General features: G+C 37.7%; 3 protein-coding genes across 5 annotated transcripts; all 3 read left to right on the plus strand.

Moving 5' to 3' along the window:
* On the plus strand, positions 1-5,842 carry yif1a (Yip1 interacting factor homolog A (S. cerevisiae)). 2 transcript variants are annotated; one of them, XM_029512214.1, is made up of 9 exons: positions 1-68; positions 428-479; positions 1,515-1,759; positions 2,540-2,644; positions 3,903-3,981; positions 4,062-4,119; positions 4,218-4,373; positions 4,606-4,699; positions 5,190-5,842. In XM_029512214.1, the coding sequence occupies exons 2-9, from the start codon at positions 449-451 to the stop codon at positions 5,346-5,348; spliced, it is 927 nt and encodes a 308-aa protein (XP_029368074.1). In that variant the 5' UTR covers positions 1-68; positions 428-448; the 3' UTR covers positions 5,349-5,842. The 2 variants fall into 2 exon arrangements, with proteins under 2 accessions (XP_029368074.1, XP_029368075.1); XM_029512215.1 differs by having other exon boundaries at positions 37-146.
* A 1,061-nt stretch (positions 5,843-6,903) lies between these two features.
* LOC115049733 (forkhead box protein N2-like) lies at positions 6,904-11,449 on the plus strand. Of its 2 annotated transcripts, none has more exons than XM_029512212.1 (5): positions 6,904-7,102; positions 7,680-8,328; positions 8,645-8,766; positions 9,086-9,141; positions 10,053-11,449. In XM_029512212.1, the coding sequence occupies exons 2-5, from the start codon at positions 7,720-7,722 to the stop codon at positions 10,400-10,402; spliced, it is 1,137 nt and encodes a 378-aa protein (XP_029368072.1). In that variant the 5' UTR covers positions 6,904-7,102; positions 7,680-7,719; the 3' UTR covers positions 10,403-11,449. The 2 variants fall into 2 exon arrangements, with proteins under 2 accessions (XP_029368072.1, XP_029368073.1); XM_029512213.1 differs by having other exon boundaries at positions 7,683-8,328.
* Positions 11,450-11,993: 544 nt separating this feature from the next.
* On the plus strand, positions 11,994-19,568 carry LOC115050137 (atlastin-3-like). Its single transcript, XM_029512888.1, has 14 exons — positions 11,994-12,126; positions 13,795-14,017; positions 14,438-14,572; positions 15,158-15,262; positions 15,347-15,397; positions 15,563-15,619; positions 15,719-15,811; positions 15,946-16,084; positions 16,196-16,323; positions 16,401-16,457; positions 16,539-16,610; positions 17,108-17,299; positions 17,489-17,728; positions 18,559-19,568. The coding sequence occupies exons 2-14, from the start codon at positions 13,814-13,816 to the stop codon at positions 18,616-18,618; spliced, it is 1,533 nt and encodes a 510-aa protein (XP_029368748.1). The 5' UTR covers positions 11,994-12,126; positions 13,795-13,813; the 3' UTR covers positions 18,619-19,568.
* The last annotated feature ends 1,443 nt before the right edge of the window (positions 19,569-21,011 follow it).

A 21,011-nucleotide genomic window follows, 5' to 3' on the forward strand; every position in this document is an offset into this window, starting at 1 on the left:
GCAGTGGATGGGCGGGGCCTGCCCTCAGTCCGTAGCCACGTAGCTAGCTGCCAAAGTTAGCCGTGTAGGTAAGTGCTCAGATCCACAGCTTTTTTCGTCATTATTACAAAACGAAACTCAGACAAGCAGCGAGGACAGTTAATACGGTAATAATGAAAGTATTTACATCGGCTGGTCAGATTCGCAGAAAAAAAGATAGTATTAACTTAGCTTCCTTTGCTAGGTAGCTAGTATCATCTGGCTCTGTTAAATAAGTTTTGCGAAGGTTTGCTGGCTAGCATGCATAAAGTGTCGTGAGCTAGACTCTACTGGTGTCTTCCTGTGGCATTGCACCGTCAACTTTCATTTCGTTTAACTAGGTGACCAACGTGAATAAGGTGCTGAACAATGTGAAATGTTGCTAACGTGTCATTGTTTTTATTTTAAGCTAACGTCAGCGAACATTACAATGGATTTGCCACATCAGGGTTACCGAGCAAGTAAGTGTCCAGATGAATCACCATCAGGTGTTATTGTTGAAAAGGTTTGCCAAATTTCCCCCAAAATTGCTGATTCCTATCCCTGTTTTCTTACTTCACCTCCTCAAACTGACCCAGCCACTGATGTGCACCAGAAGATGATATTCGAGGAACAACTTGCTAAATTAACTAGTGCAGTCTGATATACCAGTGATTCAGTAAATCATGCTTTCATCAGAGTTATGTCTCCACCCCATAAAAAGTATGGTGCTACAGGTGTAGGCACTATAAGAAAAGTGGAGGTACATCACTTAAAGTGGAGTAAAGAGGAAAAAAAACCTAAATCAAATCAATCTTTCGTTTGATCGCACCTTGGCTTTACAGCTGCAGCCATACTTGAACACAATTCAGCAATAATTTATCTGGGATAAATGAAGCCATTCCCTCATATTTTTGTGGGATGGATAAAAATCTATACTATTACAGTGCCTAAAGTGTTGCGAATCACTGTGTATGAAATGGACTATATATTTACAAAGTCAATTTACTAGTCAATGTAATACAAAACAGTTCAACAGCAGCACAAAACAAAGTCTTTTGAAATGTCCATTGATACATTTGTAGAACATTTTAACTATAAACTGAAAATTGATAGGTGCACCTCTCTGTTATTTATTTTTTGCATAAGGTTATTTATAGGTTGGGCTACCCAACTGTTGGCAATTTAATGTAAACCTTGGATGATTTAAAGCGTAAGCTGTAGTTAATTATTTTAATTTCATTTTGTGATATAGTAATTGTGACGAAATATAATGACATTATTTTAAAAAACGAAAACAACTTGAAAACCAGCATTAATTAAAGAGATCAACATGTTAACCAGGTCATCACAGAGCATTGTTATTCTCTCAATCAGACAAACAATTGACATGTTTATAATATTTGAATTGATAGGATAAGTGGGGTATATGAGTGTAATTGATGATGTGTCTAAATGCTAATAACACCATTAAATAGTATCCTCCATTTTATCCATTGTTTTCATCTTTCTTAAAGCTAAACCAAGAGCTCGTGCAGCTCCACCTTCAGCAGATTCTGTCCTGTTTGAAGACACCAGCTCTCCAGCGCCTGCAATGCACAATCAGGGATACTACACTCCTGGGTACAATATGGGAGTGCCGTCAAATGACATGCAAGGAGGTGCTGGACAGAATAACCTGTTTGCTGACCCAATGGCCAATGCTGCAATGATGTATGGTTCCTCCTTAGCCAACCAAGGAAAGGACATGGTAAACAAAGAGGTGAGGAAAAGCGAATTAGGGCCTCTATAGCTATGATATACAATGCTGTGTAATTGTATGGAGGTAAGGGATTTATTCATTTAACCTTCTAATAACACTTGGGCCTACATTGAAATACCGGCACAAGTTAACACAAAATGTGTCTTGGCTGTTTCCAATCACAAAATATCAGCTGTACATCCAAGCCCCACACATGGTTTTGAAGTTTCCTTGTCAGAGTATGACCAACAATACAGATCTAAACACTGCCTTTTAACCTCTTTATTTGTGATAGGCAAGTTAAATAGGAGTTTAGTAGATCTGCAGTTGGCTTTACAGCTTTGAAAAATGTGTTTTACAAGTGGGTTTTTTTTGTTTTTTGTTTTTTTTTCCCATTGCATTTAATTCTTTAATAGTTGTTTTAATAAATCAACTTTTGCTTACACAAGGCATTGTTTAATTGAGGTAGTCAATCTGTCATTTAGCTACTCACTTCTCAAGACATTCATCACACTCAGAACATTTTCTGAATTGGTGTCAAAGGTGTGTCGATTTTTATTAGACAGAGTGACCAAATTCACATCTCTTTTCCTTGCCCCAATAATACTCATTTATAGGAGATGCCTGGTGTTGTCTGGTGTTGTTCTGCTTGTTTGGTGACTTGTGTAATGTAGGTGTTTCATAATACATAGCATGTGCGTCAAGCCACAGCCACAGCCTACTTAAAAAATTATTGTGACTCATACAATTTACTTTGGCACACAGTTTCTCCCTAACACTTGCACTTTCTCTGCCTTTCAGATCAGCAGATTCATGTCTGTGAACAAGCTGAAATACTTCTTTGCTGTCGACACCAGATATGTACTGAAGAAACTTATGATCCTTATGTTCCCTTATACACACCAGGTAATCAAAACTATTTATTCTGTCAGACTTTGTCCCACATCAATGTACAGGACAACACAGAACACTTAACAGTTAAAGACAGTGTGGAAACGTTCTCTGGTGTTCATTTTAACCGCTCATCACATTCAAACAAGGCAAACAAGATAATCAGCCACCTAATCACAAATCCAGCTTTATTTATGAACATCTTAAAGCTGGAATAGCCTGTGAAGATGTAAACACGCCCTGAGCTCAGTTAATTCCCTCACACTTAAAGTTATTAATTATGATTGTAAATTAAATCATTCTGTGCTCTGATAATGTACAAAAACAGAGTGCACACTCCTCTCACAAGAACAAGTTCACAGAGATTTTATTTTGACCCCAAAAAGTATTTGCTATAACGTAGTGTAACAATCATTTTAGTTTAGTCGCCATGTTAGTTTAGTACCTGGCTTTGATTTACTTAAAACAAGTATCGTTGCTGTAGCTAAAGCCTGTTATATGATATTATTTTGTGCCATGTTCCTCATCAGTTAGCTAGTCTTTTGAAGTTGGTGACATTAGCCTTACAAACCACCAACATGTCCACGATAGTTATAGTAATTTTAAGTCAGTCCTACATCAAGTCAGAAATTAATCCCAAACACACAGTTTACTCAACATTTGATTAAAATTGCTTTTAAGATTTGTAATTGTGCGATTAATATGAAGGTAAAAAAAAATACAAAATGTAGTTAGACGCATAATTTTAATGGAAAACTGTAGAATATTTTGTCTTAATATCTTCAATTTCAGCTCTTACTCTCCTTTTAAAGTGCAATTCTAGACCTAAGTTTAGATTTTCAGAGCTGCTTATCATCAATAAATCAGAAGTTCTGTAACATACTGCATTAAGATGGCCTCAAGTGCGGCTTTTTTTGTTAATTTTTAATCTGTTGTCTTGCATGGTGTATTTCAGTTAAGATGGTCCAACTTAGTAAGGCTGCATTAAGTAATAAAACAAAAAAGGAATACAATTGATGACTTCTTCTTGCACCCTCATAGATCCTTTCTTACCTTATTTATTCTGCTGTAGATTGTAGACCAAAGTAAATTTCAACGTAGTTTAAAGCAACTTTCACATTGTCATTGTGTAAACCATAGTTTTTTTTTAGTGTGAGACAAATTGTTGTACTTCATAGATCCTATAGACAGGAAGGGAAAAAGTGCATCATTTGTATGTAATTTTGTTGGCTTATGTAGGGTACTATATAGTGCATTTGTGTGTTTTTGGTAGGACTGGGAGGTTCGTTACCATCGGGACACTCCGCTGACTCCAAGGCAGGATGTGAATGCACCTGATCTTTACATACCAAGTAAGTTTTCTATAAATAAACGAAAGGCATAGTATTTAGAGATACCCGTATAATGTATGGCCTGTCCTTTTGTCTTTCAGCAATGGCTTTCATCACCTACATCTTACTTGCTGGAATGGCTCTGGGTATTCAGAAAAGGTGAGCAATTCCTCCTCACCCAATTTATTTATGTTAGATCTCATAGTAAAAATGTTTGTATTAATGAAGTTAAAAGATTATGTTGTCCTTGTGTGAAGGTTCAGCCCTGAGGTTCTTGGATTGTGTGCCAGCACCGCCCTTGTATGGATCATCATCGAGGTCTTGGTGATGCTGCTGAGTTTGTACCTGTTGACTGTACACAGCGACCTCTCAACTTTTGATCTCATTGCCTACAGTGGATATAAATATGTTGGGTAAATATACCTCATGTAAATATTGAAAAATGAAGTAATTACTCATCATTGATGTAAATGAGTATGATGATTAGTTCCAGCCTAAGTTCCTGCTCATTCTACATTGTAATAAAACAAATCAAGTACCAAAATAAAATATCTCCTTAGCCAAGATTCTGTTTAGTTATTGAAATGTAGTTTGGTAAATGGTCAATGTCAATGGTGCTAATGGTTTTCTTTGTCTTTCCTCCAGGATGATCTTCACAGTTTTGTGTGGCTTATTGTTCGGCAGTGATGGATATTTTGTAGCACTTGCTTGGTCCTCTTGCGCCCTTATGTTCTTTATTGTAAGTAATATGAGGCCATTTGACAGCATCCAATACATATACCAAATGATTGCTTCAGCACAAAAATCAAATCATATTGCTGATTCACTTCTACCCAATATGTCTCACATGTAAATGTAATTATTACACTGCTATTAATAAGAGCTTTAGATCACCAAAATATTCAACATGCCGTCTGGTAAACATTTTATAAAAATTATACAAACGTTACAGATTGCCTACCTAATTAAACTTGTTATATAAGTAGCTGAGAATATTTTATATTTCAGTAGCTCAAAAAAATCAATATATGTATGTAAAATATAATAAGATGTGTAAACACTCATTAGATTTAGAAATAACAATGCAGCCACTAAATGGGATGAATGAGGACATGAACAAGCATATTTGTAAAATCTTCAACATTTCTTTTTATTTAGAGAGCTTTGTAATTTCCACTTAATGTATGTTAGTATGAATTACATGTTTTAAGATGTTATTATCTCTTTAGGTTCGATCTCTGAAAATGAAGATCCTTACTTCTCTCTCCTCGGACTCCATGGGAACTGGATCAAGTGCCAAACCTCATCTTCGCCTTTATATCACAGTGGCCACTGCCGTTTTTCAGCCAATCATTATTTACTGGTTAACTTCTCACTTGGTCAGGTGACCTTGAGGCTTGGAATAACCCAAAGTCCATGTGTGTTGGACCCAAAAAAAATGTGGTTATGTGTTTGTATACCTACCTTTATATGCTCTTTTCTCAGTCAACTCAAAACATGTAGTCAGTGTTGAACTACAGCACATGTACAGCTAGTCAGATGGAATTGTTCATTATGTATCTGCTTTTTGTCCTAACCAGAAAGTGTGACACAGAAAGTTCATTGGAAAACTGATATTTTCTGTTGTTGTCTACAGTAACACTGACAGAAGCTTATTTTTGGCCACCTAACTTTGAACACAAGGGCTTTCATTGAGATTTCTTTGATCCCAACTTGGATTTAATTTCAAGTTTAATTTTGTATAATGCTACTGGATGTGCTTTCCAGTATGTTGGCCTAAATCCAGACAGTACACACCCGCACAGACAGTATGGTTGAAGTACCGTTTTTCTGGTATAATAACGTCTAATAATAATAACACATTTCCTCTCTCCTCTTGTCATTTCTGGATTTTATTTATCTACATTTGACAAAGCATGAAAATGTTTGGATTTTTGTAGGAAAAAAATAAATTTATCTAGCTTTGTGTATTCAACTTTAATAGTTTCTGAGACTTTATTAATTTAGTTCCAAAGAGGTACATCTATACTCATTGTAATCTTTAAATCTTGTTTCTGATTTATTCCTTATGATAAATATTGGTTTCTTTTAGTGAGACTTGATTTCTGAAAATGGTGTCAGAGCTCAGTATATGGCCCCCAGGCCCTGACTGAAACAAATATGTGATGTTATCTTGTACTTGGATCTGAAAAGTAAGTGAAATTAATTTAATTGGAATTACTGTACTATGTACAGAAAAGTCTGTCATTTTCTTTAAGTAGAATGTTTTCTAAGAAATCTTCAACCAGGTCCAGTTGCCCTAGATTCAACTTCCTCAGTGCACTGTTTACAAATTTGGGTGAATAATGTAGGCCTAAATTTTGGAGGAAAATTGCATTAAGCATGGGTGATACAGTGCATAATTTTTTTTGGCTGTCCAGTACCATTGCATAAAAGACTTCTACTATAAATAAATTCAAAATCACTATTTAATTAACAGTAGTAGCACCACAATCAAAACTAAAGGTGAAATATTTGTTGGACAAAATGGTAAGATTGAGAATGATATATATTTTACTAACCCATACTTCGAAATTCTTTTGAAAAGTATTGTGCACCTAATGGAGGAGGCAAATTTGAACTGCCTTCATAACCAGTGGGTAGCCTACTATGGAATAATCATTTGTTGTATTTATTGTACTTACTCTGCATAGTAAAGCTGTGGAGTACAACATTTCCCTCTGAAACTATAATCTGGATCAACAGCAGAGCACGATTTTATATTTTAACTATGGTATTCTTACACTGTGGTCAAATTTTACATATTCTAATTACATTTTTTCTTGTGTTGCAACCAGGTAGCACTCATTGTTCCACCTCACTGTTTTCCTTGATGCTCACGGAGCTCCTGTACATTGAACATCCCGGCGGGCGTGAACACTTTTCGCGTGCACTCCGAGCGGCAGCGCGCCTGGGGACGCGCACACTGCAGAGCGTCTTTTTTTCGTTTCTATGGAAACCGCGGACGGCAACACAGACGGAGGGAGAGCTGAAGGCTCCGTCCAGTTTCCAACGCCTGAAAATCAGCTTTAACTTTACAGCGGCGTAATATGGACATTTAAAACACTCTCAGGTTCACTGCAATTATCGCTTGAGTAATTTGGTGAGTGAGTGTTGCGCATTTTTCGCATTTTTCTTTTTGGCTAACATCACCGGGTCAGTTACCTGTGAGGGGACTAAATGAAACTTTATATTGTTCCGCCATTTGCACCCTGAACTGCTTTGTAAAGCCATGTGGGCTTGGATACAAACTCCAGAGCCTAATAGGAGTCATTTCACATTAACTAAGTCGATGAGTTTGGATATTTCGTTGAAGCCAACAGGGACTTAGTCAGTTTCAGGTTTTTATAAAGTGTTCACAGAGTGGACTTTGAACAAGTGGACGCTCATCTCAGAGAAAAAGGTAGCTAACATTTAACTGTGGAGCTGATTCTGGTCTTCAGCTGTCTTTAGTCTAAAGCTCCGGGGTTAAGCATAATTAAGCATAATTTCACTACTATTATTTCTGTCTATTGTATACAAAGAAATATATTCAACATATTGAAATATCTCTTGCAGCTTTTCGGGGCAGTTGTAATCCGTAGAAATTCTGATATTAGCCTGTTGAATAGATTATACTTTGGCCTATGTTAAGTTGTAAACTTTTTGTAACTTTATCATTTTCTTTTTGTATCTTTCAGCAGTGCTGAATGACCGTGGAAGTGTCCTCCTGGAAGAGAGATGGAGAATAGCTGTCAAACACCGCCGCCCTCTTTCCCAAGTCCCACCGCTTATGGAGGACCCCTTCCTTTCTCCTCCTCGCCGCTACAGACCAGCTCCAGCAGCCATATTTCACTCCCACTTTCACCTGTTTCATTCCCCCCGTCCCCTGCCTCACTTTCTCCAGCAACAGCAGAGTCTGTTCACTCTTCTTCCCCTCTTTCACACTGTGCAGCCTCTCAGTGCCTCGAAAAACGAAACATACAATGCCTCAACCCAAACATATCTGACCAGGACGACCTGACCTGTCTCAACTGGCTGCATCAGAGAGGCAACCTGCTACCACTGCAACCCCTTCCAAAAATGACACCACTGCCTCAGCTAGAGTCCTCTATACCTACCCAGCATATGCCGTCTGCCTCATCCAAGCCACCATATTCCTTCAGTAGTCTGATATTCATGGCAATAGAAGATTCGCCAAACAAGAGACTTCCAGTGAAGGGCATCTATGACTGGATTGTGAACAACTTTCCATATTACAGGACAGCCTCTGGAGGCTGGAGGAACTCTGTTAGACACAACCTGTCCTTGAGCAAGAGCTTCTGTCGCATTCAGAGGGACAAGGGCCAGGTAAGGAGATGGCTCAAAGTTTAATTGTTAGGAGTAACAGGGGCAGGTATCCTGTATCAAGTGTAGAAACCTAAATTATAGCAGACAAGTTAAATAAATCCATATGTGAAATCACTGTCCAAAAGCATCACACTGAATCCAGGAATTCTGCTCTCTTGTGACATCAGTAGTTAAACTGCTCTGCAGAGAAATTATAATATATTTCCCCATTTATGGTTTTAATATGGTGGAATTGACTAGTGTTGCCTCAGATCATAATTGTTGCATGGGTTATTCCAGTTTCAGCATTTCAAATGGTTTTGTAATTTTGTTTCAGTCAGCGGGGAAAGGATCTCTGTGGTGTGTTTGTCCGGAGTATCGGCCCGCACTCCTGGAGGTGCTGAGGAAGACCCACAGTTATCACAGCATGAACAGCAATCTGATAAATAAGCCTGCACTGTGAGTACAGTCACAAGGGTTAGACTTTTTTTTTTTTTTCAGTTGATTTACATTTAAAGTTAAAAATAGCTTGTTTATTTTGAACAGCTGCCAAAGATTCCTCTGTGTTCAGCTGATGATTCTACTTTATTTAATGAATCACACTGACTTTGCAAGTGTGATCTTGGATCAAGTTTTATTCTGTTTCACTCCTAAAATATGGTATTAGTAAAGATTGTTAAAAATTAAAACAGTGAATGGCATATACGCAACAAAAAACAAAGAATAGTTCTTCAGAATTTTAAATTGTTGCGTAACTATATTACTGTGTTGTGTTCAGGTTGGAAGGAACTGACTATGGGAGCCCTGCAGAATGTGACTCTATGGAAATCTCAGGTTTGTGATGAGGAGACTGCAGCCAAGAGATTTTATTTAATTGGCACATTAACTTCAATATTTTACCCTTAATTAGTTTTCTGAAGTCCACTCTGTATTTCATTGATGGAGAAACAGCTTTCTGTGACACTTTTATTACCTGGAGCTTTTCTCCATCTCTGCAGCTTTCTCAGCATGTAACATTGTTCACATGTTTGTGTCCAGTTGCCATGGCAATGACCTTCCATTACCGTAGCAACCTCGCAATAGTCTATCTTAATGTCCTTTATGTCCTTTTTTCCCCGAGCCTTTGCAGTATACCAGCCCACGTGGGCTCTGGAGAAACTGATAAGTGCTTGTTCAACGAACTATTGATATTAATATCCTACCTTATGGCTCATTATTTGTCTGCTGCTTGCCATTTAGACCCTCATCAGTTACTAGAGTGTTACAATAGCTAAGTAGCTCGGGTTTGCATAAATATATTTATGACACTTGAGTGACAAAAAGGACACATAGTGTAATATTTCCATTACTTGTAGTACATATTGATGGTAAGGCAAGAGAAAAAAAACAATATGATGACTTAAAGCATTTCTAGTCATTATATATACCTCAACATAACGCTGTTCCCACAAATGAATGAGAAACTTAATCCACTAAATCCCAAGTCTATGAGGGATGACCAAGATCCATATCCCATATATTAAGAAACACAGTTACAATCTAAACTTTTTAAGACATCTTGAATGTTACTTCAATACCACCATAGTCGAATAACTGTCTGTTCTCAGTACCAAACTACCTGATTGGGTAAATCACAGGCAGGATACAGTTAAACAAACAGGCATACATTTTTCCCACTGTGTTATGGTTGAATACTGAAACCAGATATCTAATTCTTCTTTTATTGTCTTTTTTATTTCATACAGATCCTCTTTCTCACACACTCCTCTCCACCACCTCACCCCAAACCCTGAGCATTAATAACCCAACATTTTCTGAAAACCCACCGTGCCCTTTGACTCCAGATCATGAGGAGCTTGTCACCATGGATTTGGTTGAATACCAACAAGAGGAGGTCAGCGAGGGAATGGAGAAGGACCCATTGACAGACAGTGGGTACATTGAGCTACACTACTACCAGTCTCAACAGTACCAGTACCTGGTGCTGCCAGGTGACACTGAGCTGGACCTGGAAACTGTAGAGATCCTTCAGCTGGATGCCGAGGCCCAGGAAGCTGCTGGGTCACTGCTGGACCTTGCAGGTGGTGGATATTAATTAGATTTTCCCTGTAACAATCACAACTGATACATTTTTTCAATCCAACTCCTAAAAACCAACATAAATAAAATTTATGTTGGTTTGGATGGGTGGATGATGTTTGGCCAGCTGCTTCTTCTGCCGACACTGCCTCAAGGCTTGTTTATTAATGTGTGTGTAGATAACAATCCAACTCAACTCAGTGGTGGACTAACAAGACTATGGATCCCCATACTTTGCATGTATTCAGGCACTCTCAGCGCAGAAGCTGAATTTACCGCTGTACCATGCCATACAATAACCTGGAGTAGATGAGGCACATGGACAAAATTCTATTCTGACATTTTAAAAGGGGGAAAGTATTAATAGAGGATGACCTGCAGTGCAAGACTTAAAATAGTTTATAGTTTTTAAATAGTTTTCACTGGGATTTTTAAACGGATCAAGTTCATTCTCAGGGGTTAAAGGAGTACTCTGTTTCAACTCAAATGGAAGTACTGTTTCTTTATCAAAATATTTTCAAAATATATGTGTATATATACTTTGTGAAAAAAAAGGCTTATGTTGAATATCTTGCCCCATAACGCTGTTACTGTTCTTGTTTTAAAAACGTCTTTCTAAAAGTAGAAGTTTGTAATACTTAAACATTTATTTATAATGAAGTTCCATTTGTAGATTGTGCACAAGAAGTGGGAAAGCACTACTCAGTTCCAAAAATATAAGGTACCTTCAATTGTATATTTAGTTAATGTCTATCCACCCAGTCATTCTTCAGATTATGTTCCCTGCAGTAAATTTTTATGTACATGATGTTAAAGAATTGCTGAATGTCTTTAGTTTTCTGTGAAATTGAAACCCTGAATATGGTCTTGTAAGCTACACCAAGCTGCCTTCAATCGCGAATGATGTGAGTGATGATGTGACTGAAAATTTGAGTAAAAGTGTAAGATGAACTCACTGCCATTTAAACCATCTTATATTTTAGGATACACTGAATTTCTCTTTGTAAATTGGTTGTATTTTTCAATGCTCCAGATTTTGTAATCTAACAAATAAAATGTGTCATGCTGTTAGTGTGAATTAAAATTGCCTGATTTTTAGTTAAGCCCACATACCAGTTTTGTTGCGACAGCTCTGTAGGTTACTATAGCTTTAGGTCATTTATTCAGGCGCTGCATCGGTTATCCTTCAATTGTTATTTTTTAAAAAACAAAAGGATCAAACTTACAATATTTTCACGGAGATGCATAATAAGAGAAAAAAAAGATTATGACAGGAAAGTGTCAACACTGATGGATGTTGTTTGTGTATTTCACCATTAGATGTCGTAATACGACCAAACTACAGTTTGATATATATTTACAGGGCGTTTCCACAAACAAAAACATGTTTCCAGGTTACGATTTTCATGTCAGATAAGATTTGAATATATGCAAAGCTACTGTTTTACGTTACATTATAGGTACTTCCGCATTCGTACCTTTATATCTAAAACCACATTTCCCAGCGCTGCAAGGCACAAAGTGGCCTCTCGGGCAATGTAGTTCGCAAGATACACTTCAGCCCCAGTGGAATATTGCGTGTACCCTACATTACCCAGAATGCACTGAGCGGGGTGAGGACGGAAGTTTGTGAGTTTCGTGTAGGAAAAAAGTTCTCAGGGTTGTTTTCATGCCAGAGAATAAAAGTTAAGTTTGCCAACTCCAGGACGGTTCTGCCGAAGCTGTTTGAAGACACTACAGGTAAAACTACAACAGGACCCTGCAGCTAAACCGACCGTTTTACTGTTTTACTCGGAGGAAACATCTGCTGCATATAACGACATACACGTTTGTTTTGTTTTTTCGTCGATGTTCTTGTTGAATGTTGGTTAGCTGTTGTGATTTCAAGACTTTAGCTTTTCAAATGCACCAAAGCAGCTGCTCAGACGTCTGGTTAGCTTAGCTGCCCTGCTCCAACTTCTGCCACCGCCGCTTCCCCTGCGATGTCCGCCACAGAGGCCACTTTATCTCAGGTGGCTGTGGCGAACAGCAAAGTGCCGAAATATTACGGAGTCATAGCTGCTCAACTGGGTGTTGGACGCTCACTGCCGAGAAATGTGAGGCATGCTGTCCGTGAATGCCACACCTCTGAGGTGTTGAGGGTTTGTGGTGAGAACAAAGAGGGAGCTTTGGGATTTATTAACACAGATTATTATCATGGCACATCTCTGTGTTACTCATCATGGGAAAGGGCACCCTCCTCAGACAGCAGCAACAATGAGGTCCACTGTAGCAGCCAGGATGGGCAGAGCACTGCAGATCATTCACAACGTGTTCGCCGGAGGCAAAGCAGCATGACACCCATAGGAGCACCCAGCAGTCAGCTGCACACACAGCTAAATATTGTGTCTCATGTAAGCACTGCTGCATGTCTGATTATTCAGGAACCAAAGGCACAAAAGAAATGTTTTTAAGGAGGCGAGCATGCAGCTTTCAGTGATAATGGTCATTAAAATCTTGTATCTAAGTGAATTTGGAAAGAAAACTGGCCTGATCTCTCCTCAAGGACTACAATTCATTTATTAAATATTTTTTCAGAATTTTCTCATGACCAGTATTTATACAGAGTGTCTGTTTTCTTGATGAGCAGAAGGTGCAGTTCAAGCCACATCGATTAGTCACCCATGATTATTGAACTTATTTCAGCCAAATGTGCTGATTCCAGTATGTGAGGGTGTTATTGATTTCTTTGACATATGTGATAGTAAACTGAACAACTCTTTAAGATTTGGTCTTTCAGTCAAGAAAAAAAAAAGACATCTGAAATGTAGTGATTTTTGAAATTTAACAGGAATTTCTGTGACATTTTATAGCCAAAGTAATCTTTAATCTTTAAAAATAAGTAGTGTACTAGTCAACAATGCAATTAATTTTTAGTTTCACCAGAATTGAACTTTTCACTGTTATTCAGAACTAATATATTATCCAGCCGTTTATTAATTAAAAACTCTGTGAAGTTGCCAATACAAGCCATGAGTCTAAAGCAATTTTTGAATAGCTTGTGACCAGCTAGCACAAAATTAAAGAGAGAAAGCTTTCTTAGAGAATAATGACTAAAGTTTGTATAATCACTGAAAATACAGAAAAGCCAGCAACTCTTATCATGTTTAGTAAATATCAACAAAGAAAGCTATTAAATATTTAACCTCATTAAATTTTTATAAAGAACTAATTATTATTAATTTAACAAGATAAATGTCTAAAATTCACTGTTCAGTGTGCAAATTTGTATGGCAGATGTGGACTGTTCGTTGCCAGATCACACAATGATTGGACAGACAAGTCAATTACAAATAATCATAGCTAAAGCTGTAGCACTTAACGTAGACAAATGAACATCAACATGATGTTTTTGTTTGTTGTCCACAGGGACTATTACCTCTGCAGGATGAAGGGTGAACCAAGTGCAGTTCAAATTGTCAGAGTGTGTAAGGAGGATCACTCCTTTGAGTTGGACACAGAGGCTTTGTCTAAGATCCTGTTGGCTCCTGAGATCCGAGACAAGCATGTGGTGGTGCTGTCAGTGGCAGGAGCCTTCAGGAAGGGAAAGAGCTTCCTGCTGGATTTCATGCTCCGTTACATGTACAGAAAGGTAAGAGTCACTGCAACATGATCTCAGCCTCACCTCTGCACTGACACCAGGTGCTCTAACCTAAAATACCCAAACGATGCTGAAATGTTGCCATGTTGACCAGATCTTAAGCAAATGAATGTATCAGATATCTTCTAACATTTCTTATTTTAGAAACAAAATTCAAATACTCTCCTATATTGAAGTTTAGGAGAGCCTACAGCAGGCCATTCTGACTACCTCCTATTATTCTGCTGAATGAACCTGCATTGAATATTCAGAGTCTGTGGCTAGAGTAAAAATATATAAGCAGTTATACAACATCATTGCTAACATTACATGATACCCATTAATGGTTTAACGTGTTAGCTAACCACTTCATTGTGGTTAGCTAACTGAAAACACTCCTGAAAAGTCTTCAGTGTAATTTCTGTTCTGCAGGGGGATGAAAACTGGCTCGGTCAGGATGATGAGCCTCTAACTGGGTTTTCTTGGAGAGGCGGTTCAGAGCCAGAGACAACGGGCATCCAGCTGTGGAGCGAAGTTTTCCTGGTCCCAAAGAGTGACGGCACAGAGGTAGTCACACATTTTATTTAAGCATTTATATATGTATTGGTTGTGCCAACAAAACCCAAACTTTCTTGAAAAATTTGGGTTTAGCTGATTAAATAATTTCATTTCTATTACAGCTCCTGATGAGAGCATTCTTTTTCATCAAAACACAGCTGCTATTCTTAGTGTTTTTATCCTTTTCACACTTTATCAATTCCAGCGTTGATAAATTGGTCAGCTGTTTTTAAGGTTGTAATCAAGCAAAATTGTCAAATATTTTGGTTCTAACTCCCTAAATATGAGGATCTCCTTTCAACTGTTTTATCTTTGGCGTTTGTAATTTATTCCTGATGCTCTTCAATGTATATGTATGATTTTTCTTTCCTCCTCAGTACTGATATAGTAACACTGTTTGTTGTCCGGTTTGTCCTATTTACTTATTCACTGTTATTCCTTTTTAGTTGTTTGGAATTTAAAGAACCTATGTAACGAAAATGAAACTAATATTTTTTTTAAAGTGTTAAGAAGACAGAAATGAAGATGCCTTTTTATTACACCTATTGAAACCAAAGGCGTAACGCTGCATGGCTTGTCTCTCTGCTGTTCCAGGTGGCTGTGGTGTTAATGGACACTCAAGGAGCATTTGATAATGAGTCCACTGTAAAGGACTGTGCCACCATCTTTGCTCTCAGCACCATGACCAGCTCAATTCAGGTAATTGAAGTCCTCTGCTTATTTTTGAATAAATATTTTATTAATATTCTTGTAACATGTGCTTACATATTTTCCATTTTGTAGATCTACAATCTGTCACAGAACATTCAAGAGGATGATCTGCAGCAGCTCCAGGTCTGTTTACTGTAACCGCACTCTTAATTTCAGCTCTTTATCATTTTTTTTCTCATGACAAAATACGCAATATAAATGTAAATATGAAATATTAAGATGTTATAACTTTTTGGGGTGATTTTTGAGAGTCAGTAGTCATAGTAAATGAGTGGCTCCTCCTCACAGCTGTTCACGGAGTATGGTCGTCTTGCTATGGATGAAATCTTCTTGAAACCCTTCCAGGTAAGAAACAACAAAGTTTCATGCATTGCTGCTGATGTCAGAGAACTATGCAATTGTTTTTGTCTTAATTTCAGAATTTTTGCTCCATTTCTCCCACAGTCACTGATGTTTCTCATCAGGGATTGGAGCTTTCCCTATGAATACAGTTATGGGTTTAAAGGAGGCAACGAGTTCTTGGATAAACGATTGCAGGTAACTATAATGCCTTGCTGACATTGCAAGCAATCCACTTGGACTTAAGCTGAAAAAAATGAAAAATATGTAAATGTACTTGAATTCTTTGTTCAGAGTTTAGGATTTTGTCCTACCATTTTGCTTTTTCAAAGGTTAAGGAGGCCCAACATGAGGAACTGCAAACCGTGAGGGAGCACATCCACTCATGCTTCACCAAAATTTCCTGCTTTTTGTTGCCTCACCCTGGGTTAAAGGTCGCCACTAGCCCTGCGTTTAACGGACAACTTAGCGGTACAACCCCTATTCTGGATACTATTCTGCTTCATCAGTACTAATTTCTGCAGGTGGCAGAATGCCCAAGACAGTGTGTTGTTCTGACTGTTGTTACCTTTACTGTGTCAGATGTCGGACCAGATTTCAAAGAACAGCTGCAGAGTCTGATCCCTAAACTGCTGCACCCAGATCGTCTGGCTGAGAAAGAAATAAACGGGAACAAAGTCACCTGCATGGGCCTGCTTGAGTTCTTCAAGGTACCGTCATCATCATCTTCCATGCTGAACTTTAATTAGTTCATACATGACATGATTGTTGAATCATTTCTCCCCAGGCTTACATCAAGATTTACCAGGGGGAAGACCTACCACAGCCAAAGACTATGCTCATGGTATGTGTAGGCCCAGGGGAAATCAGATATCAGATATGCAATCAGATATGTTTAACATATCCCTGTTTGTTGTCCCACCAGGCTACAGCAGAGGCCAACAACCTGGCTGCAGTAGCAGCAGCCAAAGATCTGTATTACAAGAACATGGAGAAGGTGAGTTCACTTACAGTAAAAGTTTGTATCCTCTTTAATCCACGAAAAAATAATGAATTATCTTAATATCGTCTGTTAACAAGGAATGACTACAACTTTCTCTCTTAAAACTTTGGACAAACTACACTTTATTTTAGGCTGTCAGAAAGGAGCATAAATCTTTAACTTAGTAAACACACTAGACTGAATAACAAATCAGTAATGGCTGAAAATCTGATGTGAAATTACTCCACAAATTCCAAAGTGTATCAGGGCAAGCATGCAAACAAACAAGCATTTTACGAAATCCTTTGAACGATGGCAGTGACTTTAGTACAACTTTTTTTTTTTTTTTTTAAATCAAAATCATAACATATGACAAGATGTTTCCCACCTAAACTATCATCAGATGCTGATCGAACTTGGTCTGGTCCATCATCACACCTGCATCAACTCCATAGTCATCAAGTGTGCCCTTCACATTAACTCTGTTTTCTCTTTTTTTTGTCATTGCTAAGGTGTGTGGGGGAGATCTACCTTACGTGTCTCCTGACTCCCTGGCAGAAAAGCACCAGTTTTTCTTCCGAGAGGCTCTTCATGAATTCTCATCAACAAAGAAAATGGGTGGACAGGAGTTCTGTGATCGCTACAAACAGCAGTTGGAAATGGAGCTGGAGGAAATGTGGCAGTCTTTCACCAAGCACAATGAGGTAAAGGACTTTCCCAGCAGTATATTTAAATTTTGCTTTTTATACCTTGCAATTATTCTAGAAAGATTGAATTATTAAAGATTAAGCATTAAATATAATACTCAGAAGTTCTTTACACACTTGGTGATGGTTTTGACATGATTATATGATCACTCCTGACAATCAGGATTTCTCTTTTTTTTGTTAAAGTCAAAAAATCTCTTCAGTGCCTTCCGGACGCCTGCAGTGCTGTTTGTCCTGGTGTGCCTCCTCTACATCCTGTCAGGAATTTTGTTGTTTATTGGCCTATCAACTTTCGCCTTGGTGTGCGACTGTACTCTGGGTGTGGTCATGATGGCCATGCTGACATGGGCCTTCATCCGCTACACTGGCCGGTACCATAGTGTGGGAGGAGCTATTGACCAGGCTGCAGGTGTCCTCCTGGAGCAGGTGAGGCCAGTTTGTGTTGGTTCATGTTTCTGTGGGTGGCAACGTTTTCAGTTTGTTACATTATATTAATTTTAGTGCATGCACATATTAAAGCCACTAGAGGGAGCCATCGATGTTTGTAATGTCAACAAACTGAATTTAGCAATCAGAATTAAAGAAATCCAGTTTTAAGTCACCTGCCAAAAACTGGTGCAGAACAATAACTTCCAGGTTAGCATAAAAAATATCACCCCTGCAGCACTGTAAAGAGCTGAGCAATGTGTCAGGGCTCATGTTGGATCACATCTGATCTTTTGTCTATAGATAATTTAGTGTCATGTGAGAAATGCACATTGTTATATGGCTTTATTAAATCACAAGTTGGGTAACATCTTTGTCCACAGTCTAAGGCGCTTCAATGATGTCTTTGGTCATGTTACTAGTTTATATTCATTATTGCTTTTTGCCTGTTCTCAAAAGTCACATTTGAAGGCAGACAAAGAAATTACGTTTCACACAAAATGAAATTAGGCTGCAAAAAATGTAGACACTCAAACCTACATTTCAAAATGAATTGAACAACTGAAATAGCATCTAGTCATTTTCTGTTTTTCTTTATATCAAGTTTTTAAAAGAATGGAAAATTATAATCCAGAGACTCTAGCTGCAGCTGTCATGGCTATTTCATAATTTGCACAATGCTGGAAGTGGTTTGGATAAATCAACAAAACTTTCTGGCCATGTTAAAAAAAATTCAGAAGACCCTAAAAAAGTCTCACTGAGTCAACAAATGTAGCAAAATTCACTTGACATAACAACAATTGAAGAAATTTCCTTTCTTTCTTTTTCAGGGCACCATGGTTTTGAACAAGTCAAGAGGGACCAGCACTGATGTCAAGAAAACTAGTTAGAGGATCTGTGAGCCTTCATAGTCACGATCAAATGCAACCAGCACACTTTCAGCACTAAAGCCTTATCATGCCTCTCATTGGAGCAAACGTGCAGCTATATTAGATTGGCACAATTTTATAAATACAACGCCAATTCACCAGCATGTCTTATTATGCACGTTGCTCTTACTACTAAAGTCGAGATTTACATAAAGGTGGCTGGACCTAACTCATCACAGTCCCCTTAATCCATACTCCATATCTTAAAATGACACTATTTTTACTTTTAAAGTGGGGGAAAAAAAATCTATTGCAGCTAAATGCTTCTGACATGGCTGTTCAACATTGTTCAAACAGGGTTGGCCAGGGTGATTTTCAAACAAAGTTCTTGCAGTATACCTTTGATCTTTAAAATGTCTGTAAGATAATACATAGATGCATATTTCTTTGTTGCTTTTTTGTGTTCTTATTGGCCTTAAACATTCCATTTAGTTTGTACATTTGATTTATATTTGATTATAAACTAGCATGACCTTTGGAAGGATTACGCACATCATATTTAGTCATTTAATGGAAGTTGAGTTGCTTGTAACACTTTGTAGATTTTGATATATACTTGAGGAATTCTATATAGAAACTCATATTTGACCAAACATTACATCTCCAAAGATATTCTTGTAAAACTGAAAGGTGTTGACCGCCCAACATAGTCAAACTAGAAACCAGTCAGCCAAAGAAACAGTTTTGTATAAACTATATCTTGGCTCTGTGCCTCTGTCACTTTAGACATCTTAAATATAAGTTGAACTATCTTGTAATGTAAAGAGGAGAGTTTAATGAAAAATCTTAAATGTCATATTTTTATTCAAATGTTGCAACAGTAAAAAATATATTGAACAAAAACAAGAAAAATATTCAAATTAATGCTTTTTTAAAAAAAGGAAAAAAAAACAGTAGTGCCTTACAGTAAACTGGACTATTTACCTGCACTACCTAAACCTCCCTTTCCAAAGGTTTACAGCACATGGAAGGCATGGACTCAAAAACACTTCTGCAGAAGCAACCATACACTGCTGCAACAAGTAAATTAACATTTTTATCGGAATTCAAACAAAAAGGATATTTCAGCTAGTTCACATTTACAACTTATGTACTTTGGGTAAAATAATAAATGTGTTCATCAATTTAGACCAAATTAATACATACTGGGGAGGAAGCTCTGTGTCAAATGATTGATTAAAAAATGGTTCCATGATAGACCAAATTCTATATATAGGTAAGGATAAACAAATTTGGGTGCTCTTTTTTTTAGGTTAATGTTTACATCTAGCTCTTAATTTATAAAAGAATAATTTTTCAAAGATCAGCCATACAGAGTTTTATTTTTCCTTTTGTTAGGTCAAGCAAAGCATCTCAGGCCAACTCAAAATGAATCTGGTATTGGATAAAGGACTCTGTCAACATCTCTGTATGAGAGATGATTCATTCAGAATCAGTGAGTTGGAAAGGTGGATTGGCAAGTATTCTGTATCCTAAAACTAAAGCTTTTTAAATACCTAAAGATTGTGTGATCTGAGAGCTGATTGGTCCTGATATTCTACATGGTTAACTACTAAATTAGTTAAATACAGAATGGAGACAGAGTCCAGTTTCAAGGTGTTTTAATCTACTTATTCCATGTCATTAAAGGTTGGGAAATTATTTTGCACACAGTCTATGTAAGAGGAGGATGATGTATTACAAGCATATGCTATTGCACTTATTCTTCTCTTTTGGTGCTTTTTGCACAGTGTTCATTCCAAAAATAAGTAAATGCATGCTATGCTGTAGCAGAAGCTCTTGTAGTTACCTTCTGCAGGGTTACTGTGGCTTTAATGGAAGTTCTTAAAAAAAAATAAAATAAAGTGTTTGAAACTGTTAATGCATCTTTCAGCTGTATTCATTTTTATTTTATAAAGTGGCACCTAGGATCAAACTTAGTACAAATCATTAGGCTTGTGTTTAACTGGAGGACACACACTCTTAACAGCCTGGAAACACACAGGCTAAGCAATCATCAAGAACATCAATTACATCGTAGTAGTTAGTGCTGTCACAATCACAACAAGAAGGTTGTGGGTTCGGTTCCTGGGCCCTTCTGGTGTGGAGTTTGCATGTTCTCCCTCTGCCTGTGTGGATTTCCTCCCACTGTCCAAAGACATGTTTAGGTGAACTGGTGACTCTAAATTGTCCGTAGGTCTGAAAGCAAGTGGTTGTGTGGTTTGTGCGTTGGCCCTGCGATGGACTGGCAACCTGCCCTCATCCACTGTGAGGCCTGTTTCATTTAGAGATGTTCATTCGACGCAATTGTAACACCGCCATTTTGACTTGGCAGCTGTTCTTACTTTTTTTTTTTTTTTTTTAATAAATTCCTC

Source organism: Echeneis naucrates, chromosome 10, assembly GCF_900963305.1.
Source record: "Echeneis naucrates chromosome 10, fEcheNa1.1, whole genome shotgun sequence".
In the NCBI taxonomy this organism is placed as follows: domain Eukaryota; kingdom Metazoa; phylum Chordata; class Actinopteri; order Carangiformes; family Echeneidae; genus Echeneis; species Echeneis naucrates.